General features: G+C 39.2%; 1 protein-coding gene and 1 non-coding gene across 2 annotated transcripts in view; both read right to left on the bottom strand.

Moving 5' to 3' along the window:
- The window catches only part of LOC125228317 (protein KIAA0100), a 51,446-nt gene that overhangs the window by 14,220 nt on the left and 15,343 nt on the right, over positions 1-21,883 (bottom strand). Inside the window, exons 14-31 of the mRNA XM_048132829.1 lie at positions 21,299-21,628; positions 20,662-20,851; positions 19,589-19,751; positions 19,053-19,175; positions 18,482-18,717; positions 16,172-16,344; positions 14,704-14,868; positions 12,655-12,855; positions 11,496-11,689; positions 10,364-10,479; positions 9,865-10,012; positions 8,170-8,394; positions 4,171-4,365; positions 2,909-3,022; positions 2,161-2,344; positions 1,840-1,931; positions 1,317-1,413; positions 389-549 (exon numbers count right to left, since the gene is read on the bottom strand). Coding sequence (XP_047988786.1) covers positions 389-549; positions 1,317-1,413; positions 1,840-1,931; positions 2,161-2,344; positions 2,909-3,022; positions 4,171-4,365; positions 8,170-8,394; positions 9,865-10,012; positions 10,364-10,479; positions 11,496-11,689; positions 12,655-12,855; positions 14,704-14,868; positions 16,172-16,344; positions 18,482-18,717; positions 19,053-19,175; positions 19,589-19,751; positions 20,662-20,851; positions 21,299-21,628 — 3,107 coding nt within the window. The remainder of the gene's footprint in view (positions 1-388; positions 550-1,316; positions 1,414-1,839; positions 1,932-2,160; positions 2,345-2,908; positions 3,023-4,170; positions 4,366-8,169; positions 8,395-9,864; positions 10,013-10,363; positions 10,480-11,495; positions 11,690-12,654; positions 12,856-14,703; positions 14,869-16,171; positions 16,345-18,481; positions 18,718-19,052; positions 19,176-19,588; positions 19,752-20,661; positions 20,852-21,298; positions 21,629-21,883) is intronic.
- Trnad-guc lies at positions 2,453-2,524 on the bottom strand. The gene has a single exon. It is a non-coding gene; the product is annotated as a tRNA-Asp (tRNA).

Below are 21,883 nucleotides of genomic sequence, written 5' to 3'. Positions count from 1 at the left end.
CCCAAGATTTCCATACATTTTTTCGAACCTTCCATTCCGTTACCGCCATAATGTATGAAATAATGGTAACGGAATGAGAAAAAAACCTTGGGACACTCTTTTTCTCCTATTAAGATTGAAAGAGCTCGCGAGTCGGAGTGGAAACCACATTAAAAAGGTTGAAGAAGGGCGGTAAAATAGCTCATTACGTATCAGTATGCCGGCATGTAATAACACCATTTACAAGCGAGTTTGTGGACAAGGATTAAAGTATTATTTGCCTGCATAATAAATTGTGATTTGTATATTAAAAAAAATGGTGTAAGAGTATAGTTCCCTTGTTCTTCTAGAAAAATAGACCACTATGTGGTTACCTATCTATTTAAGAAAAAAATCTAGTGAAACTAACCTGGGCGAGACCCGCGTGCTCGCTAGGTCCGACGCAGCGGCCTATAACCCCTCCGGCCGAATGGCCGCTGCCAACAAGTCTTGGGACGTCTGGTAAAGTACTGATTTCAGCGCCGCCGCAACGTTCTGAGATCTCTTCTACGGATACCCACTGGATGTTTTCTGTTAAAAATAAGTACGAATAAGTGTCCCACTGCTGGAATAAGGTATCTCCCTAACAGGGTAGTATAAAATAAATAAATAAATATTGGGGACACCTTACACAGATCAACTTAGCCCCAAACTAAGCAAAGCTTGTACTAAGGGTGCTAAGCGACGATATACATACTTAAATAGATAAATACATACTTGTATACATAGAAAACATCCATGACTCAGGAACAAATATCTGTTCTCATCACACAAATAAATGCCCTTACCGGGATTCGAGCCTAGGACCGCGGCTTAGCAGACAGGGTCACTAACGACTGAGCCAGACCGGTCGTCCAAAAAAAATATGTTTTTTTAGGGTGAAATCACATCTATCAGCGTCGAGCCTCATTCTGTGCACGAAAAATTGCTCGGTAGCAAAAACAATTGAACATGCGCATAATTATTCGATGCGTAAACATCTTTATACTAACGGGCGATTTCTCTGAAGCTGATAATGTGAAATAACTAACTAGATAAATTGTTGTTAAGTCTTTTGATTTTTTTCTCGACTACTAGTTTGGTAGGAGTAAATAGATTTTGAATTATTGATATATCCACCAAAACTCAAAGGGTTTTTACCCTTAAATCTATTTACTCCTGCGATTCTTAAACATTAAAAAACTCTTTTGGTACTCGAGAAAAAATTCAAAAGACTTAACAACAATTTATCTAGTTAAAAATAAATAAGGCTCACGGTATGAATGCTCTAAAGAATATATTTTTGTCAAGATACATACCGTCTAACTGGTCTTTGTCTCCGGCGCTGACGGTGGCATAATACTGCATGGCCGACAAGGCCCCACTCCAGGCTGTAGCGGCGGGCGAACGACGTACCTAATACAAAAAAGATCCATTATTTTAGTTCCAAACATTTTTTCATATTCATATTCATTCATCTTCATTAGTATTAAGCATACATTGTCAATAATAATATTACAGCTATACATATATATGTGACGTTATCTAGGTAAAGGGACCTTATTGTCGATGGCGCTTACGTCCCGCGGCGTCGTATTTGTACACGCCATCGACGTAAGCGCCATCGACAATAAGCCAGATAAGCCAGATTTACCTAGATAATGTCACATATATCATCATTATAACTCTTATAATACTAGATTAGAAAATAAAGACAATATGGGTTTTCTAAAAGTAACTAGTTCTTATAAAATGGAAAAATGGGGTTGAAAATTGATTCTCTTTATTAGGGCTAATAATAAAGACAAACAAACTAATAAAGACAATAAAATGATACGTTACCCTTTGCCGAACTTCTGCGCGCGCCGCGCATAAGATGACATAACCACGACTCTCACAGCCTTTCAGGACTACTTGCGAGTTCACTAACTCAACTGTGAACAAAAGAAATACATATTAATGTCTCAGTAAGTAACACATTCAAACATTTACAAAAAACGGGATCTGAAAATACATTTTCAATAAGTTCATACATTGTAGCGCCATCTAATGAAAATTTGCCGAAACATCACGAACTCGCAACCACAGTCCATCTCTCAGCGCCATCTATAGGCGGTTAATGTAAACTTTACACCAGCGCCATCTATGATTAATTTTACTTACTAAGGAACGCCGTATGAGCGTTTTCATCATCCAAAACATGACGAGGATGATGAGGATGAGACGGTGGCGTGTCCCCTTCGGCGCCACTCAGGTCGTCGCTAAAAACTACAGGGGCTTCGCTCCCGGCCTCAGCAACTAAAGCTGCCAGCATTCCTTCTGCGTTTGAACCAGGAGCACTGCTTGACTGTAAAAAAATATTATAAACAAGCATAAATAATTATAAAAAAATGCTAAATTGTTATTCTAAGTTATTTTGGTAAGAAATAGTGAAGAAAAAAAAAGCAAAAAGAGTCTCTCCGGCGGGGAATCGAACCCCGGTCTCCCGCGTGACAGGCGGGGATACTTACCACTATACTACCGAAGACTTGCAGATACGGTCGAAACTATTGAATGTATGCGACAAATAGACGTGTAGAGTAAAATACATCACACGCTATTCGTTACGCTTTTCATGTTTTGTACAAATACGAGAATTTTCGTGGTTTTGGTTAGATGGATGATTTTTGTCCAAATACTTGTTGCTTCTGATCAGAACAAAAAAAATTGCCAAACAAATTTGAATCAATGGTACTAGAATACAGAACTGAATATCTTTTGTTTGAAAATCGAACGAATAAAAACAAAAGCAACTCAATTCCATTGAACGTAGATTCAAATTTCTTCGTAGGTATTTTGTCCTGTTATTAGGACATTGAACCTCTGGAGGTTATGGAAGCAGTTTGATACTTGAAAAAGTATTGTTACATACTTGAGATGAAGCGGGAGGTGGCGAAGCTACGTCGCCTTCCCGCTGGTGTTTGGGTGACGCGTCTAGTCTGTCTTCTTCTTTGAGCGCTTTCGTTGACAGATTCTTTTTCAGTTGCTGTAAAAAAATGCCAAATTATTTATTTACTTATTTTAACCAAAGAGGATCGAGTATTATAGAGAGTTACTGTCGAAGTAAAATGTGTAATCACAGTGCATAGACTGCCATCTCTCGACACAAGCTTAAAACTTTTGAACCTCAGTTTTGACAATTTGGCCCATGTTCGGTGTACTCCTCAATATAAGATCTTCTTATGAAGAATGAAGAACTCCAGGATAGTACTATCTTCTTTTTATTAACTTAATAACTAGGTACAAGTAGTTTAGGTATTTTTAATAAATCTATACAGATATATGTGTATCCGCTTCGGCTGTAAGGTGCAGTCTAATGTAGGTACGCGGCGCGGGGAGCCGTGACGTATGTGTGTGACGTCATGTGTCGTCAACCGGTCTTCGTACGAGTACTTGGGTAAACAGCCCATATTGTTAGCTTGGTATGTGTTAAAATGACAAATTTTAATATTAGCGCCATCTAACCGAGCGTTCCCCAAAGGTGTAACGCCATCTAGGCCATCGTACCTTTTTCTTTAGGGCTTTGAGGTACGTTTTTTTCTTAGACTTTATCCGTCTATACGGAGTTACATATGTCTTTGGTTGCTGTAAAAAGTATTTATGCCAAATTATTTATTTTTTAACAAACCGCAACAGGCTTTGTCAAAATTATTAAACAAAATAACTTGCTTAAGTGGTGCCACCCCGGACCGCAGCTGGTCCAAATGTCCCCATAACACTGGCCGCACTTATTTTAACTATACTGCGCAATAAGAAAGTACACATGGCGGACTTAATGCCTAAAGCATTCTCTACCAGTCAACCTAAGGGCAAAACAGAAATCCTCGAATGTGGGTGCAGTGAGAATAATAATTTAATTTAGTAATAATTTAAATTACCGTATGTCACAATTTAGACCAAGAAAGATGTATCCACTTTTTGTATTAGTTAGACGAGGACAGTTTACCTGTGTTTTAATATAAGTATCAATCAGAGCGAAAGCCAGGTCCCTATTAAGCTTAGTCCAAGCGCCCCTCAGATCGTGTACGGCCAGTCATTGTGTGGGGGCTGATTCTGCGTCCCCACTTTCACAGCCATATGACACTTGTTACATTGAGAGATATATCTAGCTTTAAATTTAGTTAGAGAACTCACCTGTGTTTTAATGTATGTATCAATCAGAGCGAACGCCAGGTCCCTATTAAGCTTAGTCCAAGCGCCCCTCAGATCGTGTACGGCCAGTCTATGTGTGGGGGCCGATTCTGCGTCCCCACATTCTCGACCGTACGACACTCGGCGAACGGAGAGACAGTAGCATTTCTCCATTGGAGCTGGCTTCAGGGCTAAAGTCTGCAAAAAAAAATAATTTAATATTGTCGGTTATATGTTATATGTACTAACTTTATAAACTAGCTGGGTGGTAACTAGTTTTCTTTTAGTATTGGGGGAAGCTTTAAACATATTAACCTAGCCCTAAACTAATAAGCTTGTAAGTGTTATGGGTGCTAGAAGACGACATACAGACTTATGTACAAACGTATATACGTAGATTTTGTAATAGGGAACTTGACTGTAGTTAAAATAAAATATTTTATACCATGCACGAAATAAAGCATCAGATAATTAATAAGAAAAACATGGACAAAAGTTATTTTTAAATCCAATTTCTATTTAATAAGTCAGGTAGAAACATTGAGGTATATGTACTACGTACTAGAGGCGACGTTGCCAAGCGAAAACACTGCACATGCTGACAAATGCGCGGGGTGGGGGGAGCGGCCATTTACGCATAGAGTAGGTCTACCAACAGATGTGACACATTATTATATTCTGCCTAATGGGAATTTTACATTTAGTTAAAATACGGCTATTCTAGTCAAAATGATTTATTTATTTACAACTTAAACAATACAAAATAATATAATTGTACTGTACTTATTTTCTTCTTTAAAATACAATGAATGAACAATATGTGTGGTCAGTTGGTAACCAAGTTTCCTCAGCACAATTTTTGGATAAAGCGTATCCATTGTTCCCTTTTTTCATGACCAGGCCAAAGAAAACTGCAAAAAGTGAGCGTGCTACAAATACAATTTCACTCAAAAAATATTAACAATTTATAAACAAATAAACTTTTTTAATATTATAGTAACATCATTCATGAAGTAGTAAGTAGTTACCTAATAATTTTCCAAATAGAAATATATATATTTCGCAAATATATTAGAGGTGAAACACATTAGTAGGAACAATGTAAATGGCACATCTGCGCGGTTAACTTTTTCTAGTCTATGATTGCGTCACCAAAATGGCGGCAGTCCGCTCCCGCTCGCGTGTTTGTAGAATATTCAATCTTAAAATATTATAGACGAGTTTTTTGTTTAATTTACCGATGAAATGTCACACCTTGACTTTTATTTGATTTTTTCGAGTGATTAGAACAATTTTTAAGCACACAAGAACGCATTATTCACGTGGATTGTAAATGAATCACGGCACATCACTGCACTGCAAGGGCCTGTAGACGACTGACAACGTTGCGGTCCATGGACCGCAGTGGGGTGTGTTAAAAATTCTCTTAGTAACGTCGCCTCTAGTACGTAGTACATATACCTCAATGGGTAGAAATATATAAAGTAACTGAGTTGACCGTGACGTCACTCAATTCAATCCATCCATACTAATATTATAAATGCGATCCATACTAATATTATAAATGCGAAAGTAACTCTGTCTGTCTGTCTGTCTGTCTGTCTGTCTGTCTGTTACGCTTTCCCGCTTAAACCACGCAACCGATTTTGATGAAATTTGGAACAGACAATCTTTAGACCCTGAGACAGAACATAGGCTACTTTTTATTTCGAAAAAAAAGGGATGAAGGGGTTGAAAAAGAGGTTGAAAGTTTGTATGGGATTTCTTAATTTTAAATGATAAAACCATGAAACTTTATATTTTAGCACTTGATAAGAAATCATTAAACATATATTTAAAGTCACATACAGGTCGAACGCGATTAATTAACATTATTTTTACCTTTAAAATAAACATGGTGGGAAATAAACATTAACTAAAAGCGGGTAGATTATATTTATTTGTCTACCCCGAACATTTATATAAATTAATATCGGGTAGTTTTGTGTTGTTTACATCTCCGGTGACATTTTGCTGGGACGTCAGTCTTCCGCGACCACGTCCAGTGCAACCTGGCCGAAACGTTGGGAAAAAAGGTAAAAATAATATTAATTAATCGCGTTCGACCTGTATGTGACTTTAAATATGTGTACAAAGCGCGAGAACTTAAAGTGTTATATCATTAAACATCTTGATAAGGGATAGGGATAGGGATAGCGATAGGGATAGCGATAGGGAAAGCGATAGGGATAGCAATAGGGATAGCGATAGCGATAGCGATACGGATACGGATAATATGGGTATCGTTAGAGGGATACGGATAAACGGTCGGCGCGGTCTCTTACAATCAATGTGCTCTAAGACGATCGTTGTTTGCTTGCTTGAAGATTACGTTTGCGATAAGTATAAGCAAAATGTAAAAAATTGTAAGGGATAATAGAAAAAAGTACTTTTTACCCACCGATCATAGTGTCGAAATACGGGCTATGTGGGATGTTTATAAAGGTTTCCCCAGCGTATATAGAATTACCTACGCTGTGGTCGATGTGTAATATTTCTACAATCATTGCAAGCAAAAGTATTATGTGCAATCGAAATAATCGCAGATAAATATACCTACAGAGAAACCTACGGTCCCTACGGATCCAAATGAAAATCTTAATGAATACTTTTATTACGCGGGCGAAGCCGCGGGTAAAAGCTAGTTTCATATAAATTCTATATTAGCAAGTCGTTCAAATTCGTTTTGACAGTTCTTAAAAAGAAGCTGAATTGACTAGGAGGCAAGTAGCCTATTCACTTCATGTGTAAACCAGCCTTCTGAAACTTGAAATCCATATTATTTATCTTCTTCTTCTTCTTAGTCGTATACTCTTGTCAGAGTAGTCGTGGTCATTGGGGTCGTTGTGCTGCCTTTTTAATGGTTTCCCGCCATATTGCTCTATTTGCAGCGTTCCGCGCGCAGAGATTTAAGGGTGACCCGGTGAGAGCCCTCACTTGGTCTGTCCATCGCATTGAGGGGCGCAGTCTGGGTCTTGTGCCGCCCACTCTTCCCTGAACAACAAGTCTCTCTATGGCGGAGTCTTCCCTACGTGTAACGTGACCGAAATAGCTAAGGGTGCGAGAGTGAACGACATCTGACAGTCTTTGTTTGACTTTGAGCTCCTGAAGAATTACATTGACATTAGTGCACATTAGTGTGTTATTTATGGTTTACATTTTTTTTGTTCGTGAGTAGTTTTAGCACATTATATTTATTCTCCAGGCATACGTTGACCACGTAAACTGTAAAGGGTTCGAAATTCCGAAACGTCTGGATATTGTAAAACTTCGTTTTCAAGACACTTTTATTATTGGGTCTTGTTTAAGCTCCAACTTCCCTTACAACCTCCACAGTAACTTTGCAAAGGCTGAGCTCCGCGTAGAGTCGAAGGCCCGGAGCGTCCCCAAGAGGCCCCAAGCACGCGAGGCCGAAGGCCGAGCGTGTAAGCAACGCTCCACTGATATATAGTAAAAGTGTCTAAATAGCTAGCCTAGTAAGTTACTAGCAAGTAAATTTTCGTCACTCACCTCATCCCCATCTCTGTCATCAGGCATCGCCGCCGGCGTTTTCAGCCATATCTCCGCGCCATTCAGATCGCAGTTCATATACCCCGTCGTCCAATTCGCGCGCGGCCTCCGTACCAAGTTATCGCTGGTTTTGACGAGAGACAGTCTGTGTTTGGAACCGTACGGCATCTCTTTTTAGATTCACTCAGAAAAGTAAATAAGTTAATAGATGTGAGTTTCTCAAGACACTTTTATAATTAGGTCGTGTTTAAGATGCAACTTCCCTTACAACCTCCACAGTAACTTTGCGAAGGCTGAGTTCCGCGTAGGGCCAAAGGGCCGGAGCACCCTTAAGAGGCCCCAAGCACGCGAGGCCGAAGGCCGAGCGTGTAAGCAACGCTCCACTGATATATAGTAAAAGTGTCTAAATAGCTAGCCTAGCAAGTTACTAGCAAGTAAATTTTCGTCACTCACCTCATCCCCATCTCTGTCGTCAGGCATCGCCGCCGGCGTTTTCAGCCATATCTCAGCGTCATTGAGATCGCAGTTCATATACCCCGTCGTCCAGTTCGCGCGCGGCCTCCGTACCAAGTTATCGCTGGTTTTGACGAGAGACAGTCTGTGTTTGGAACCGCAGGTGACGCGGACGCCTAGCATTTCTATGCCGCGTTGCATGGATGAGGAAGACCAGTAGAACACCTGAAATGTTGTGTTAAATTGATAAATGTCACATGTCACATGTAAACCCACCCCACAGTAAAAAAATGTACAAAAGGCGAACTTAATGCCAGAAGGCATTCTCTACCAGCTAAGCTTTGGGCCAAACAGAGATCTATAAGAGCTTAATAGGTGCAGGAAATGTCGCAATGACGAGAAATGGAATACCTACTAAATAACCATAAATGTTTATGTATATCATACAGCTTACTATTATATATATTTAAAAAATATACATACTTAACATAATATACATATGTAGATACCTACTTATGTAATGTGATATGCAATAAAAATTTGAAATTTAAATAAATATGTAGTTATTTTACTTATATCAAACATACTTTTGACAACCAAAGTTATCGTAATAAACAGAGAGTACCTATTAGCGCCATCCACATCAACTGTCAAAATGGATAAATGTAAGTGTGCACGGGAAAACGTCCCACTTTGTCGCTTGCAACAAAGCCGATTTGTCAGTTTATTCATATAAAGATGCAAGTAAATCTCGCCTTAATGGTAGCCGACAAAATGGGACGTTTTACTAAACACACAAATATTTTTCTTAGATTTTACGGCTAGGTACTTAATAGCTTTTTGCTCTTAGCTTAAAAGCTGAAGTTTATGACCATTTTTGGCAATTGAATATTTCTAGACGTTTTTTAATACTCACAATTTAGTCGCAGACCCATCTGAGATACAATTTCATGATCATATAAATAAGAATAAATAAACTACATTTATTGCAGGTTTATGGCTTTCATGGTCAACCGACACTTACAGTATGCCGCCATACTTGCGTATTTCAATCATCCACTAGCTTATATCTAGCAAATCAAACTAAGTAAACATGTATTTCTATGCCGTTCTAATTTTTAGGGTTCCGTAGTCAACTAGGAACCCTTATAGTTTCGCCATGTCTGTCTGTCCGTCCGTCCGTCCGTCCGTCCGTCCGCGGATAATCTCAGTAACCGTTAGCACTAGAAAGCTGAAATTTGGTACCAATATGTATATCAATCACGCCAACAAAGTGCAAAAATAAAAAATGGAAAAAAATGTTTTATTAGGGTACTCCCCCTACATGTAAAATGGGGGCTGATATTTTTTTTCATTCCAACCCCAACGTGTGATATATTGTTGGATAGGTATTTAAAAATAAATAAGGGTTTACTAAGATCGTTTTTTGATAATATTAATATTTTCGGAAATAATCGCTTCTAAAGGAAAAAAAGTGCGTCCCCCCCCCCTCTAACTTTTGAACCATATGTTTAAAAAATATGAAAAAAATCACAAAAGTAGAACTTTATAAGGACTTTCTAGGAAAATTATTTTGAACTTGATAGGTTCAGTAGTTTTTGAGAAAAATACGGAAAACTACGGAACCCTACACTGAGCGTGGCCCGACACGCTCTTGGCCGGTTTTTTTTTACATGATACGAGAGTTTCATATACCTGTAGATTGTGCAATGTAACAGCGGCGCTGACTTCACGGTAATGCCGCGAGAGTTGCAGCTTTCGCGGCTTTAAGTTTTGGAACACGCGACCGCGGCGCGTCGGCCGAGTCACTCCAGAGAGGATCAGTTTTAAGCTCTCGAACCATCTGAAAATGTTAAATAGTAGTCGCTTACAAGTGGAAAATCGATGGTGAGGTACAGCGGGGCAAATCTCGACTGGGGGCCAATTGTAACTGATCTATTTTTTCCATTATTACACTATGATGTTGAGTTCTACATGTGTCCGCTGAACACGGTACCGGTGGACACTCTATTTAATAATTCAAACATTGTAAAACATGGAAAAAATGGACCAGTTACATTTATCCCCCAGTCGAGATTTGCTCCGCTGTACCTTCGATAACACTAAAAATTGACGTGAACAAAGATCTTCATGAACTGAGATGCACCATTTTCATTTTCCTGCGTTTGAAGTCGGTTTAAAAAGTGAACGTTACCTTAAAGTACTTCCATAGAGCAGTAGAATAGGTCCGTCCTTTTCAATAGGTCTCGTCTCCATGCTTATGTGTAGATCCAGATTTTGAGAACGGAAGGCACGGTACGAATCGTGTTCCTGAAAATATCAAAATTTATTAAAAAAACGGAAACTAGACCAGCTTTATTATTTACTTTTTAGAACTTTAATTTTTATACAAGTACCTATTAAATTTAATCTATAAGTTGTATTTCGTAAATGTTTAAAATAAACTCCTGTCCCGTGTGGTGACGGGTTAAGAATTTCACCACCCCCTTTCTTCCCGTGGGTGTCGTAGAAGGCGACTGTGGGATTGGGTTAAATTGTGGCGTAGGCGAGAGGCTGGCAACCTGTCACTGCAATGTCACAATTTCGTTTTCTGTCAACCCCTTATTTGCCAAGAGTGGCACTGAAACTTGAGTAGTTTCATGTGCTCTGCCTACCCCTTCATGGGATACAGGCGTGATTGTATGTATGTATGTATGTTAAAATAAACTTCTATATCGCATGCATATGGCTTTCATCTTGACTTCAAGCTAGGCACATGTGTATTTTCGTCGACAATCAAATGTTGTAAGCATACATGCGTTACGTGCGCGATTATGGAAAGCAAACTTATACTTTGTGGATCCAGTAGACACTCTGCTCTAGCCACGGACATGTTAAGGTTAGCGAAATATAAAATGAGCCGATCTCAGATCGAAATAGTTATGTCTATCGATCGATCTAAGATTCAGCTATAACTTTACCTGGTTACTAGAGTACTCTGGTAGTCTCGTAGGCGCGCACGGCGCGATGGTCGCGCGAATCACCCACACACATACACCCATGTTTCCGTACGTATACGTACACACTATTGAAACTACGAGTAAACGAACAGAGAAAAGTGAGAATGTAGGCATCGGGTAGACACTCTACTTTACCTGGTTACTAGAGTATTCTGGTAGTCTAGTAGGCGCGCACGGCGCCACAGCGCGGTGGTCGCGCGGGTCGCCAACGCACAGCCAGCCGAGTTTCACGGACAGCTTGAGCGCTGGGACACGAAGCACGCGACAGTCGTACTTGCTCGCCGTGCGACTGAGAATGTATGCATCAGGTAGTGTACTCTACTTTACCTGGTTACTAGAGTATTCTGGTAGTCTAGTAGGCGCGCACGGCGCAACAGCGCGGTGGTCGCGCGGATCGCCAACGCACAACCAACCGAGTTTCACAGACAGCTTGAGCGCTGGGACACGAAGCACGCGACAATCGTCGTACTTGCTGGCCGTGCGGACGAACACGTTTAGTTCGCCGAGGAAACCGAGCTTACCTGAAATTATTGACACAAATTTACTCTCAAAATATATCAAAGTGGGTGCCGATTTTTTAATATGGAGCGCACGATTTCGTCACTCAAAATAACTGTCGAAAACGGGTGCTATTTATTACGATAAATCCCAAAACTTTACCAATAATTATTACTATTGGTCCAACCCAAAAAAAGATAATGTTTTTTGTCTTTTTACAAGCTTTTATTCTACTTGCCTTGTTAGTATGTTAGTTTACAAATATGATATGGTATGTTAAATTTAAATTATACAACGCGCTTCCCGCCGACATTATCGAATAGAACGATTCGTTGTTCGATAAAAAACTCAAATCGCTATTAATTGAACTGGCGTGTTATACCATGGACGAATTCATGAATAGAGTAGTAAGTGGCCAACCCAACCACAAAAAAATGTTAAAATTAAAGTTCATATAAATAGGTAAAAATAAAACTGTATAATGTATATTTTTATCATGTGAAATGTCTTAATACTAATTTACTTAAGTTTAAATTATTGTATTTATACTTACTTATAAACGATGACGTGTAAAATATCATATTTTATCAATAAAAAATCTGAATCTGAATCTTGGGTCAAAACGTAGAAACTAAATTTGACCCACTTCCCGGTTTCCGATTGAGCTGTGCATACATATGTACTTAGAAATCACGTGACAATGCATTATTATGGTATCATGGATCTGATCTGATGATGGAGCAGAAAGGTGGTCATAGGAACTCTGTTATGAAACGTCGTATCCCCATCGAGTAAGGGGTTTTTAGAAACGTTTCGGAGAGCAGTAGATGACTGTTGAAAGAAAGGTACAGTCGGCGACAAAGCTTGTGCCAAAAATGATTTTTTGCAAAAAAACTTATTCATTAATTTTGTTACAACCAAAGTGTCCTAAAATTGGTCATTCCTTTGCACAGCCCTGCCACAATGCGTCAAGTTCTTTTTTACTTACCATTAGTCCAATCTAAGACCAAATCAGTCCACGTCAACTCCATCTCTTCAGTAGTATTATACGGGTCCAGCGACACGTGTAGTAGGCAAGTAAATTTGCCACAGTTCGCCGTTAGTCGTCCATGCATCAGTAGACGAACTTTGTCCCAAAACGAAAGCGGCGCGGAGGGGTCGAGAGATGGCCGTGATACTTGGTCGAATGCTGGGGATGGAAAAAACATGGTAGATTTTAGTAAGTAAGTGTCACCACTGTCACTTAACTTTTAAATCGAGACTTAATCGCGTATTACTTTAAAAACTAACCTCCAACGAAAACAGCTAAAGTCGTGATACGTGATGAAGTCCCATCCCGACTTTAAAGTTATTGTGTGTAATAATCGTGAAAGTTTAAACCAAGTTTCATATGATACGAAAGTGTGCAAATAATAAATTGTAGTAGTAAAACACTTTATTGTACCAGAAAATAATACAACACACAAAAAAACCGGCCAAGAGCGTGTCGGGCCACGCTCAGTGTAGGGTTCCGTAGTTTTCCGTATTTTTCTCAAAAACTACTGAACCTATCAAGTTCAAAACAATTTTCCTAGAAAGTCTTTATAAAGTTCTACTTTTGTGAATTTTTTCATATTTTTTAAACATGTGGTTCAAAAGTTAGAGGGCGGGGACGCACTTTTTTTTCCTTTAGGAGCGATTATTTCCGAAAATATTAATATTATGAAAAAACGATCTTAGTAAACCCTTATTCATTTTTAAATACCTATCCAACAATATATCACACGTTGGGGTTGGAATGAAAAAAAATATCAGCCCCCACTTTACATGTAAGGGGGGTACCCTAATAAAACATTTTTTTCCATTTTTTATTTTTGCACTTTGTTGGCGTGATTGATATACATATTGTTACCAAATTTCAGCTTTCTAGTGCTAACGGTTACTGAGATTATCCGCGGACGGACGGACGGACGGACGGACGGACGGACGGACAGACGGACAGACAGACATGGCGAAACTACTCGTATAAGGGTTCCTAGTTGACTACGGAACCCTAAAAAAGAGCTTATCACTAGTACAAAGGCGAACTTATCCCTTTAAGGGATCTCTTCCAGTTAACCTTTGAGCAATTGAAGGAGAAGGAGATGGTAGGCATACAGTACAAACGGCGCAGAAAACGGATTCTAGGTAATAATAAATTATAACTAAAATTGCTTATTACTTATAATATATTGTTTGTCCTATTGACTTTTAGGCAGTTATAGGCGTTTTTTTATTAAAATGTAACGGAAAGGGATTTTTCCCCTCACTAGCTCGGAAACACGTGTTTTGTCCTTTAATACCAGCGGGTAAAAACGCATTTTATCCACTAGTGGATAAAGTAATTTGACCTTGAATATAGCCAAATTTTCTGCTTTAAAATTGATAAAAGTGGGTTAATCTAGTGATGAAGATGTTTTACCACCTGTGGAACTACTGGCAGCAGTGATAAACGCGTTTTTTGCGTTGTACTTTCCTCGCTTTAGTGAGGGGAAAAGTTTTGTGTTACACACGAGTGCAAATGTATTTTACTTCTCGTGTGTTAAAAAACTCGCAAGTTCAGGATTCTATTCTCGAACCACTCGCTTCGCTCCTGGTTCAACTATAGAATCCTTTAACTTGCTCGTTTTTCAATTCCACACTCGGCGTTAAAATACAATTTTGCACTCTTGTATAACAAATAACTATTAATCCTGCTTTTGCTATTCTTACTCAAAAGAGAAAACTCTGCTATACTCTGGCGAAGAGTTGAATCCCCATAGAAAATGTTTCTCCTATAAGGTACAAACAAGTAAGGTGTGTCTCATTATATTTTTTAAAAGGAAAACATAGAAAACATCCATGACTCAGGAACAAATATCTGTGCTCATCACACAAATAAATGCCCCTTACCGAGATTCGAACCCAAAAACCGCGGCTTAGCAGGCAGGGTCACTACCGACTGAGCCAGACCGGTCGTCCACAAATTAGTTTTTTTTCTTCAACCGAACCTGTAAACGATAAGTATAAAACCACTTACATAAGTTACATTGCGCGATAACCGGCTCCCAACAGGGTCCGAACGCGTAGCTGAACTCGGCCATTTCGCAGCACAAGTCGTAGTACCACTTCAGGGGCATCATGCTTCGTTCTAGTTCCATCTCTCCCCACGGCTCACCTTGGTCTATCGTTACTGTGCGGACAGCTGTGAAAAAAAATATTTTTCATCACACCCGCACTTTAAATGTGCTATTACACGCAGGCGGAGCGTGAGTTATAGAAAAATCGTTCTCCCAAGGGAATTATGAAATTTCTTGTGCTGTACTTAACTTTTTTACATCTATTTACATGTTTTTTACATTTCGAGTGTGATGAAAAACATTGTGTGTAACTCGGGGAGTATGAATATTACTAACTCGAGTCTTGAAATCGCTCCGGCTAGCCGTCGCGATTTATCTTACTCTCGTTAGTAATATTCAACTTCCTCCCCTTGTTGCACAATGTACTATAATATAATATTTGCACCACACAAAACTGGAATATATGGTTTAGTACCGTTTTGTAACTAAAAATTGGCTTCGTAACTGGCTTCAAATTGGGACTCCCATTACCTATTTGTAACCACGTTTGGTAACCGGCTTCGAAACGGGAAAAAGAATCCCGTGTTGTAGCTGGTTACAAAATGAGACTAAATCATTACCGATTCATAGCCATGGTTGGTAACCAGCTTCCAAACGGGAAAAATATCCCGTGTTGTAACTGGTTACAAAATAGGATTTTTTTGCCGTCATGAATACATGATTTATTCGACTAACGCTGACATTGAGTTTTTTTTTAGTTCCGTAATCAATTTCGTAGTCTAGGTTGACCTCTTATAATTTCGTTCTGTCCGTCTGTCCGTATGTACACCGTTCTAGCTTCGGTTTTTTTTTTTACTTTGAAGACATTTGACCACGATCACACCTGATGGTAAGATTTGGTAGAAGCTTCAATCAGTAACTCGGCCACAATTTAATTCAATTTATTTATTTAATTCAGACATCAAATGGTCCAAGAAATGTGTTAGTTAAGTCGCTTATTATCTATGTTAGTAACAAAATCGAACAAGTAATATTTAATAATACATAACCAACTACAAACAGGGAATTTGGTATTCTCGTTCTGTAACCAGTTACAAAACTTAGTTACCAAACGGTACCACACTGGCCCAATACGTAACCGGCTACAAGCCGGGAATCTTGATTCCCATTTTGTAGCGAGTTACAAAACGGTACTACTATGGTCCACCGGCTACAGGATGGGAATCAAGATTCCCGGTTTGTAGCCGGTTACGAAATTTTGGCTACCAAACGGTGCTAAAGAGAAAAGATTAAGAGGCCTTGTGTCTTGGAAAAATACATCAACCCAAATTATGAAGAAAGTATTGGTAATTGCTATAACTGTATATATTATACATAGCTTACAATATCGATGTATTTTAGGCTATAGTATATGGTATATTTTAATACCTCTAGGCGGCGGCACCTCTTCGGCGCCACAGAGCGAGCCCCACAGCCGCAGTGAACTCATCCTCAGTAAGGGCTGCGGGAAATCTCGTAGCAACAACTGCCACTGCGCACAGTTTAGACTGATGGCGCGGCACCACAGGGTCGTGAATTCTACACCGTCTTCAGGCCACGGACTGAAAAAGATCATGTATTGAGATTAGTCAAGCAAAAAGAATAGATTTGCTTAAATCGGTTAGAATAGGAAGTGTTAGAAATACGACAATAGAGATGACGACTACATAAAAAAATGGCATTCTGTTTAGTCCGTCAGTTAGATCGTCCAAAAATACTGAACACATATTTTTCGCTTTTTCTAATTTTGAAAAAAAAAAATACAAAAATATAGAGCATCAAAGTTCCGGAGTGGGGGCTTGTGACGTCACTTCTAAGTAAAAATTGTACCTAGGCGTGACGTCACGCGAAACTTTTCGTCGTCATTTTTCGTTTATAGCCTGACAAGTTTTTATTTGACCCTCGCCACGTTGCGGATTTTCAGCTGAACTAATTTCTTTTACTGGCAAGGATTAATATTTGACACCCGTCGTCGAAAGTCATTGAATGTCAGTGATGTAAACGAGAAGTAAATATTTTAGATTTTCTAACGGTTTCATCGCAAATATGCCCAAAATAATATTTAAAAAAGTGAAAATAATTATACTTAACGAGATAAATTACTAACAACAAAAAAGGATGAAGGATTTCACAGTATTTCGATAACAATGTTCCGAAATCGGTTGTTGACATGTCCGGTACTGACAATGTATAGTGCAGTTCTCCTGTACTGATTATTTAATTTCTATTTAGCTTAATATATTTTTTGTTCTTATTTAAGGTGTCTGTAGCTCAGCCGTGAAAAAGATTTATAGAAATAAGGAAGCCGTTACATCATTGACACCAGTATAAAACAAGGTCCCACGCAAAAACAAAATAAACATCGACGACTTGGATAAAGGCACAAGATTCATGGATTTTAGGCTATACGGAAACAAGTAGCGAGTATTTAAACCATGCTTATTAAACTTTGATTCTCTAAAACCCGGTTTTCATTTTCTACAAATATTTACGCGGAAAAAATGGGGTTGGGCTGACACTGAGAAATGCGACTGCGGAAACCCTAAACAAACTGTGCACATCGTTTTCGAATGCCCCTTAACTAAGTACAAAGGGCCACCCTCGGACTTCAAAAACCTCACGAGCGACGCTATCGACTATTTACGGAATGCTAAATTTAAGTTGTGATTTGCATGTAGAAATTGTCCCACGATAAGTCTGCATAGATTTTAATAGCCCCGCCTCTGCAAGGGTTAAGTAAACGTCATAATTTCATCAAAGTTTGACGTTTAAAATAACATCTGCACTGGCGAGGCTGTGAAAATCGTTGCAAACTTATCGTGGTGAGTCTCTAAGATTGTAAACTTGCCATACAATAAATAAATAAATACGCGAAACCAGTACACGCTGTTCCCATTATACATGACGTCCGAACATTATTGCCATATGAAAGCGGTTTGTAGCGACACTCTTTCAGGGTCAAATAAAATCTTGTCAGGCTATACGAGAAAAAAGAAAAAATACGTGTCTAAAATTCTTTGATAATCTAACTGACGGACTAATTAGTTTATTTTAGTCGTCTCGCCTATTATATAGAATATGAAATCAGCACGACAGCGGACAATGTAAATTCGTGCATCTTTCTAACAGAGTTGCGAGAAGGTGATTCACTATTAAAATATGTAAATAGACAAATAACTACCCTTTGAGACTGGTCTTAAGTAATGATTAAGTTTTAAGTACAGTATGGGGTATGTTTATGTTACAATTTGGTGCCGTGACCAGGATTATTTGTCTCACTACTAATTCTACTGTTTTGCTATAAGTTGTTTTATCTTTATCGCTCTTACCTATCAGTATCTAGCTCTCTCAACTTATCCTGCGCCCGCGCTCCATGTACACTCGGATCAGCTAATGCCAATAATCTAAATCCACTCAAACAACACGCGACAAGGCGTGTCCGCGGCGGCGGCGCGGCGCGACATCGTACGACGTAGATTTGTGTGTTTTTCTTACTTAGAGCGGGGTAAAGGTCATCGAGTCATCGATCATTATTGAAACCATTAGAAATAATATTCTACCCTTTAAGACTTTGGTTATGAATGATGATTTAGTTGTTAGAGTATAGGGTTCGTTACAATTTGGTGCCGTGTCCAGGATTATTTGTCTCACTACTGATTCTACTATTTTGCTATAAGCTGTTTTATCTTTATCACTTACCTATCAGCATCTAGCTCTCTCAATCTATCCTGCGCCCGCGCTCCATGTATACTCGGATCAGCCAATGCCAATAATCTAAATCCACTCAAACAACACGCGACAAGACGTGTCCGCGGCGGCGGCGCAGCGCGACATCGCACGACGTAGATTTGTGCGTCTTTCTGACTTAGGGCGGCGTAGAGCTCGTCGATTTTACCGGCTGGGAGGAAGAGGTGAGGCTTGCAGAGCTCTTGGACCTGTAATTATTAATCGTAAATATGACACTGGTACAAATCAGTCGTCGTAGGGCAAGATGCGACTACAAAATGGCGGGCTTATTTATTTATCGAATTGATGTTGATCAGTGCGTAGATTGTGATCAGTGCAATAGGTCCCTAATATTTTATAATCAATGTTTCGTTTTTTAGTAAGAGACCTTTAGCCATAAATATGGACACATTTTATCAAGATTCTATGATTATATTAAGTGAAATATTTTGTTTCTGGACTAATGTACAAACAGTTAGAAATTAACTAAAGTTATGGATAACCTTGATTTGGATATTTCAATAAAAAAGTTAAATTAAATTACCTTCGCATCCAACATACTCCGTCGCTTTTGGCTCTCTTTATACTCGTCTTCTAACAATTCATAATTATCCCGTAACTTGACTTCGAACGGGTCGTCACTCATTTCCATTAGGACCTCCTCAATCTAAAGACAAATAAAATATATTTACACAAAAACAATGCCCGTGTGGTGTGGTGACGGGTTAAGAATTTCACCACCCCCTTTTTTCCCGTTGGTGTCGTAGAAGTCGGCTGTGGGATATGGGTTAAATTGTGGCGTAGACCTGGCAACCAGTCATAGCAAAGTCACAATCTCGTTATCTTTCAACCCCTTTTTACCGTGTGCATAGTTTAAGTAGCATAATTTTGCATAAAACCAGCGTGACTAAGGGAACCGTAACCATGGCAATAACAGACAAGAAAAAGTTGATTCACCCATCTGCATCAGTATACAGTCGTAACTATCAAGAGCTACTATTTTGTTTGTTAATCTGTCAGTAGATATTTTCATTCACTCATTCGTTCCATTCGTGCCAACTCTTGTAAATTGACCTGTACCTTAATATGCAAGTCGCTAGGAAGCGATTTCTCTCCCTTCGTCTTCCCGATGCCATGCACTTTCTTGAGCCACTTGAAGTGCGACACGAAATCGCCTTGCACCGCGTCCGCGAAGCGGTGCTTGTATGGGAATATTACTCGCACTGATTCTACAGACACCGCCCTGGAAGAAAGGAGTACAACATTATGAACCATTTTCATTCTAATAACCCCTTTACAGGAATTCACTGAGACTCTCTAATTATTCACAAATCATTTATTCAGTAAGTAGGCCACATGGGCACTTTCACATGTCAACATTATTAAAATAAATAATATAAATTCAACTAAAGTAAAAAGCTACTATGATTAATAAGAGATGTATAGAGTCTCTAAATTTCAAAGTACATCTAAAAAGTAAACATCGGTTAACCGAAAGAGCCCCTCCAGGAAACAAATCCGTAAAACTCTCAGCAGGTGTCTTTCTTTCTGACTTCTTAACCATCTTGGTTTTTTTTTGGTTTAGTAAACCCTCTATAATGATGACCTAGTCAGTTGCCGTTGACGATTTCATTTCAACTTGGTACCTTGACCAGGATAATAAATACTTACCAGACTGTTCCAAGGAAGTACAAAGCCCTCAGCAGCATTCCTTTCTACCCTAATTTCGTGGTCATCTTGGGCCCTCTCCTGTGTGTATCCTTCCACTTTGTTAACTTCTTTCCCCTTGAAGATCCTACCCCAAACTCTTGAACATATTCCTAGGCAGTACTAGTCACTTAGCAGATATATGAAGGTAGGATGTCATTGTTTCAATTGGGTGCCGCGACCAGGATAATAAAGACTTACCAGACTCTGTTCCAAGGAAGTACGAATCCTTCAGCAGCGCTTCCTTCCACTCTGACTTCATGGTCATCTTGGGCCCTCTCCTGTGTGTATCCTTCAACTGTGATAACTTCATTCACCTTGAAGATCCTATCCCAAACTCTTGAACATATTTCTAGGCAGTACAAGTCAAAGTCACCTAGCAGATATATGGAAGTAGGGTGTCTTTGTTTCAATTGGGTGCCGCGACCAGGATAATAAAGACTTACCAGACTCTGTTCCAAGGAAGTACAAATCCTTCAGCAGCACTTCTCTCTACTCTGACCTCATGGTCATCTTGGGCCCTCTCCTGTGTGTATCCCTCTACTGTGATAACTTCATCTCCGTTGAGGATCATCTTTAGCTGACTCCAGACTATGGATAGCCCAAGTATGTGGTCGTAGGAGACTGTTAGGTCATCTGGGAAAAGTATTATAAGACAAGCTTTTTGAGAAAATATACAGGTTGGCCAAAATAGTTGAAATAAAAAGTGGCAGTATTTTGGTTGTTTTTCCTTTCAAATCAATATGTATAAGAAAAGAGAACGAAACTACGAAATGACTCTTTATGGTTACTCTTTTTTGTCATGGAAATTTTGTATGGAAGATTTTAGTTTTTTATTTGTAAATCTTAGAAATCTTCTCAAACTTTGTCATAAGAGCTACCTGAGTTTTAACTATTAGTCGTTATGAGTCCAACATTTTAGCCGTCATTTAACACTTTCACCACCAAGAACCCGCCTGGTGGGCACTCGTAAATTTTGCTGAGGTGCCATAGAACCCGCTGGGCTCTCGCCATACAAGCGGGCGGTTAAGGCTCTAGTAGACAATGTCATTAAGATAAATAAAAATTATAACATATACTTACCAGTAACAAAAATCATATTATTCTCCTTCGACAACAACAGCGCCAAGCTCGTCTCCCCCTTAATCCCCACCCTCCAATCCAGCTTACTCTTCTTCCCCCCAGCCCCACTCCTCCTCTTACCCAACTCCTCTTTAAACCCTCTCACTGCCTTCACAAACTCTAATATTTTCAAGTGTAAATTAGCGCTCCATTCGCAGTCAGTTGTTTCAAGGAATTGGAAGTCTAGGAGCGAAGAATTCTTTTCTTCCTTTGGTGTGTGTTCGATTCTTGCTAGACGGACGTGGAAAAATGATTTTGGGATTTCGTCTGAGCGTTGACATTGGAAGTTGCCTGAAAAGATATGAACAATGATGTCATGCCTAATGGGCGGTCAAGGTAATACATTCGCGACAGTAGGGAACTTGACTGTAGTTCAAATAAAATATTTTTCACCACACCAACTGGTAAAGGCTATCTTTGCTATTTGAAAACAGATAGCAAAATTGCATTTTATCCACAAGGGGGCAAAGTAATTTCATACAAATTTTAACTCAATTGTCTTAATCTGGCTGCTAGATTTTACCCATAAATGATGATTTTGAATCA

The sequence above is a fragment of the Leguminivora glycinivorella genome, chromosome 7 (genome assembly GCF_023078275.1).
Source record: "Leguminivora glycinivorella isolate SPB_JAAS2020 chromosome 7, LegGlyc_1.1, whole genome shotgun sequence".
NCBI classification, from domain to species: Eukaryota; Metazoa; Arthropoda; class Insecta; order Lepidoptera; family Tortricidae; genus Leguminivora; species Leguminivora glycinivorella.
The sequence above is the reverse complement of the archived record's forward strand: the minus strand, read 5'-3'. Positions and strand labels throughout refer to the sequence as shown.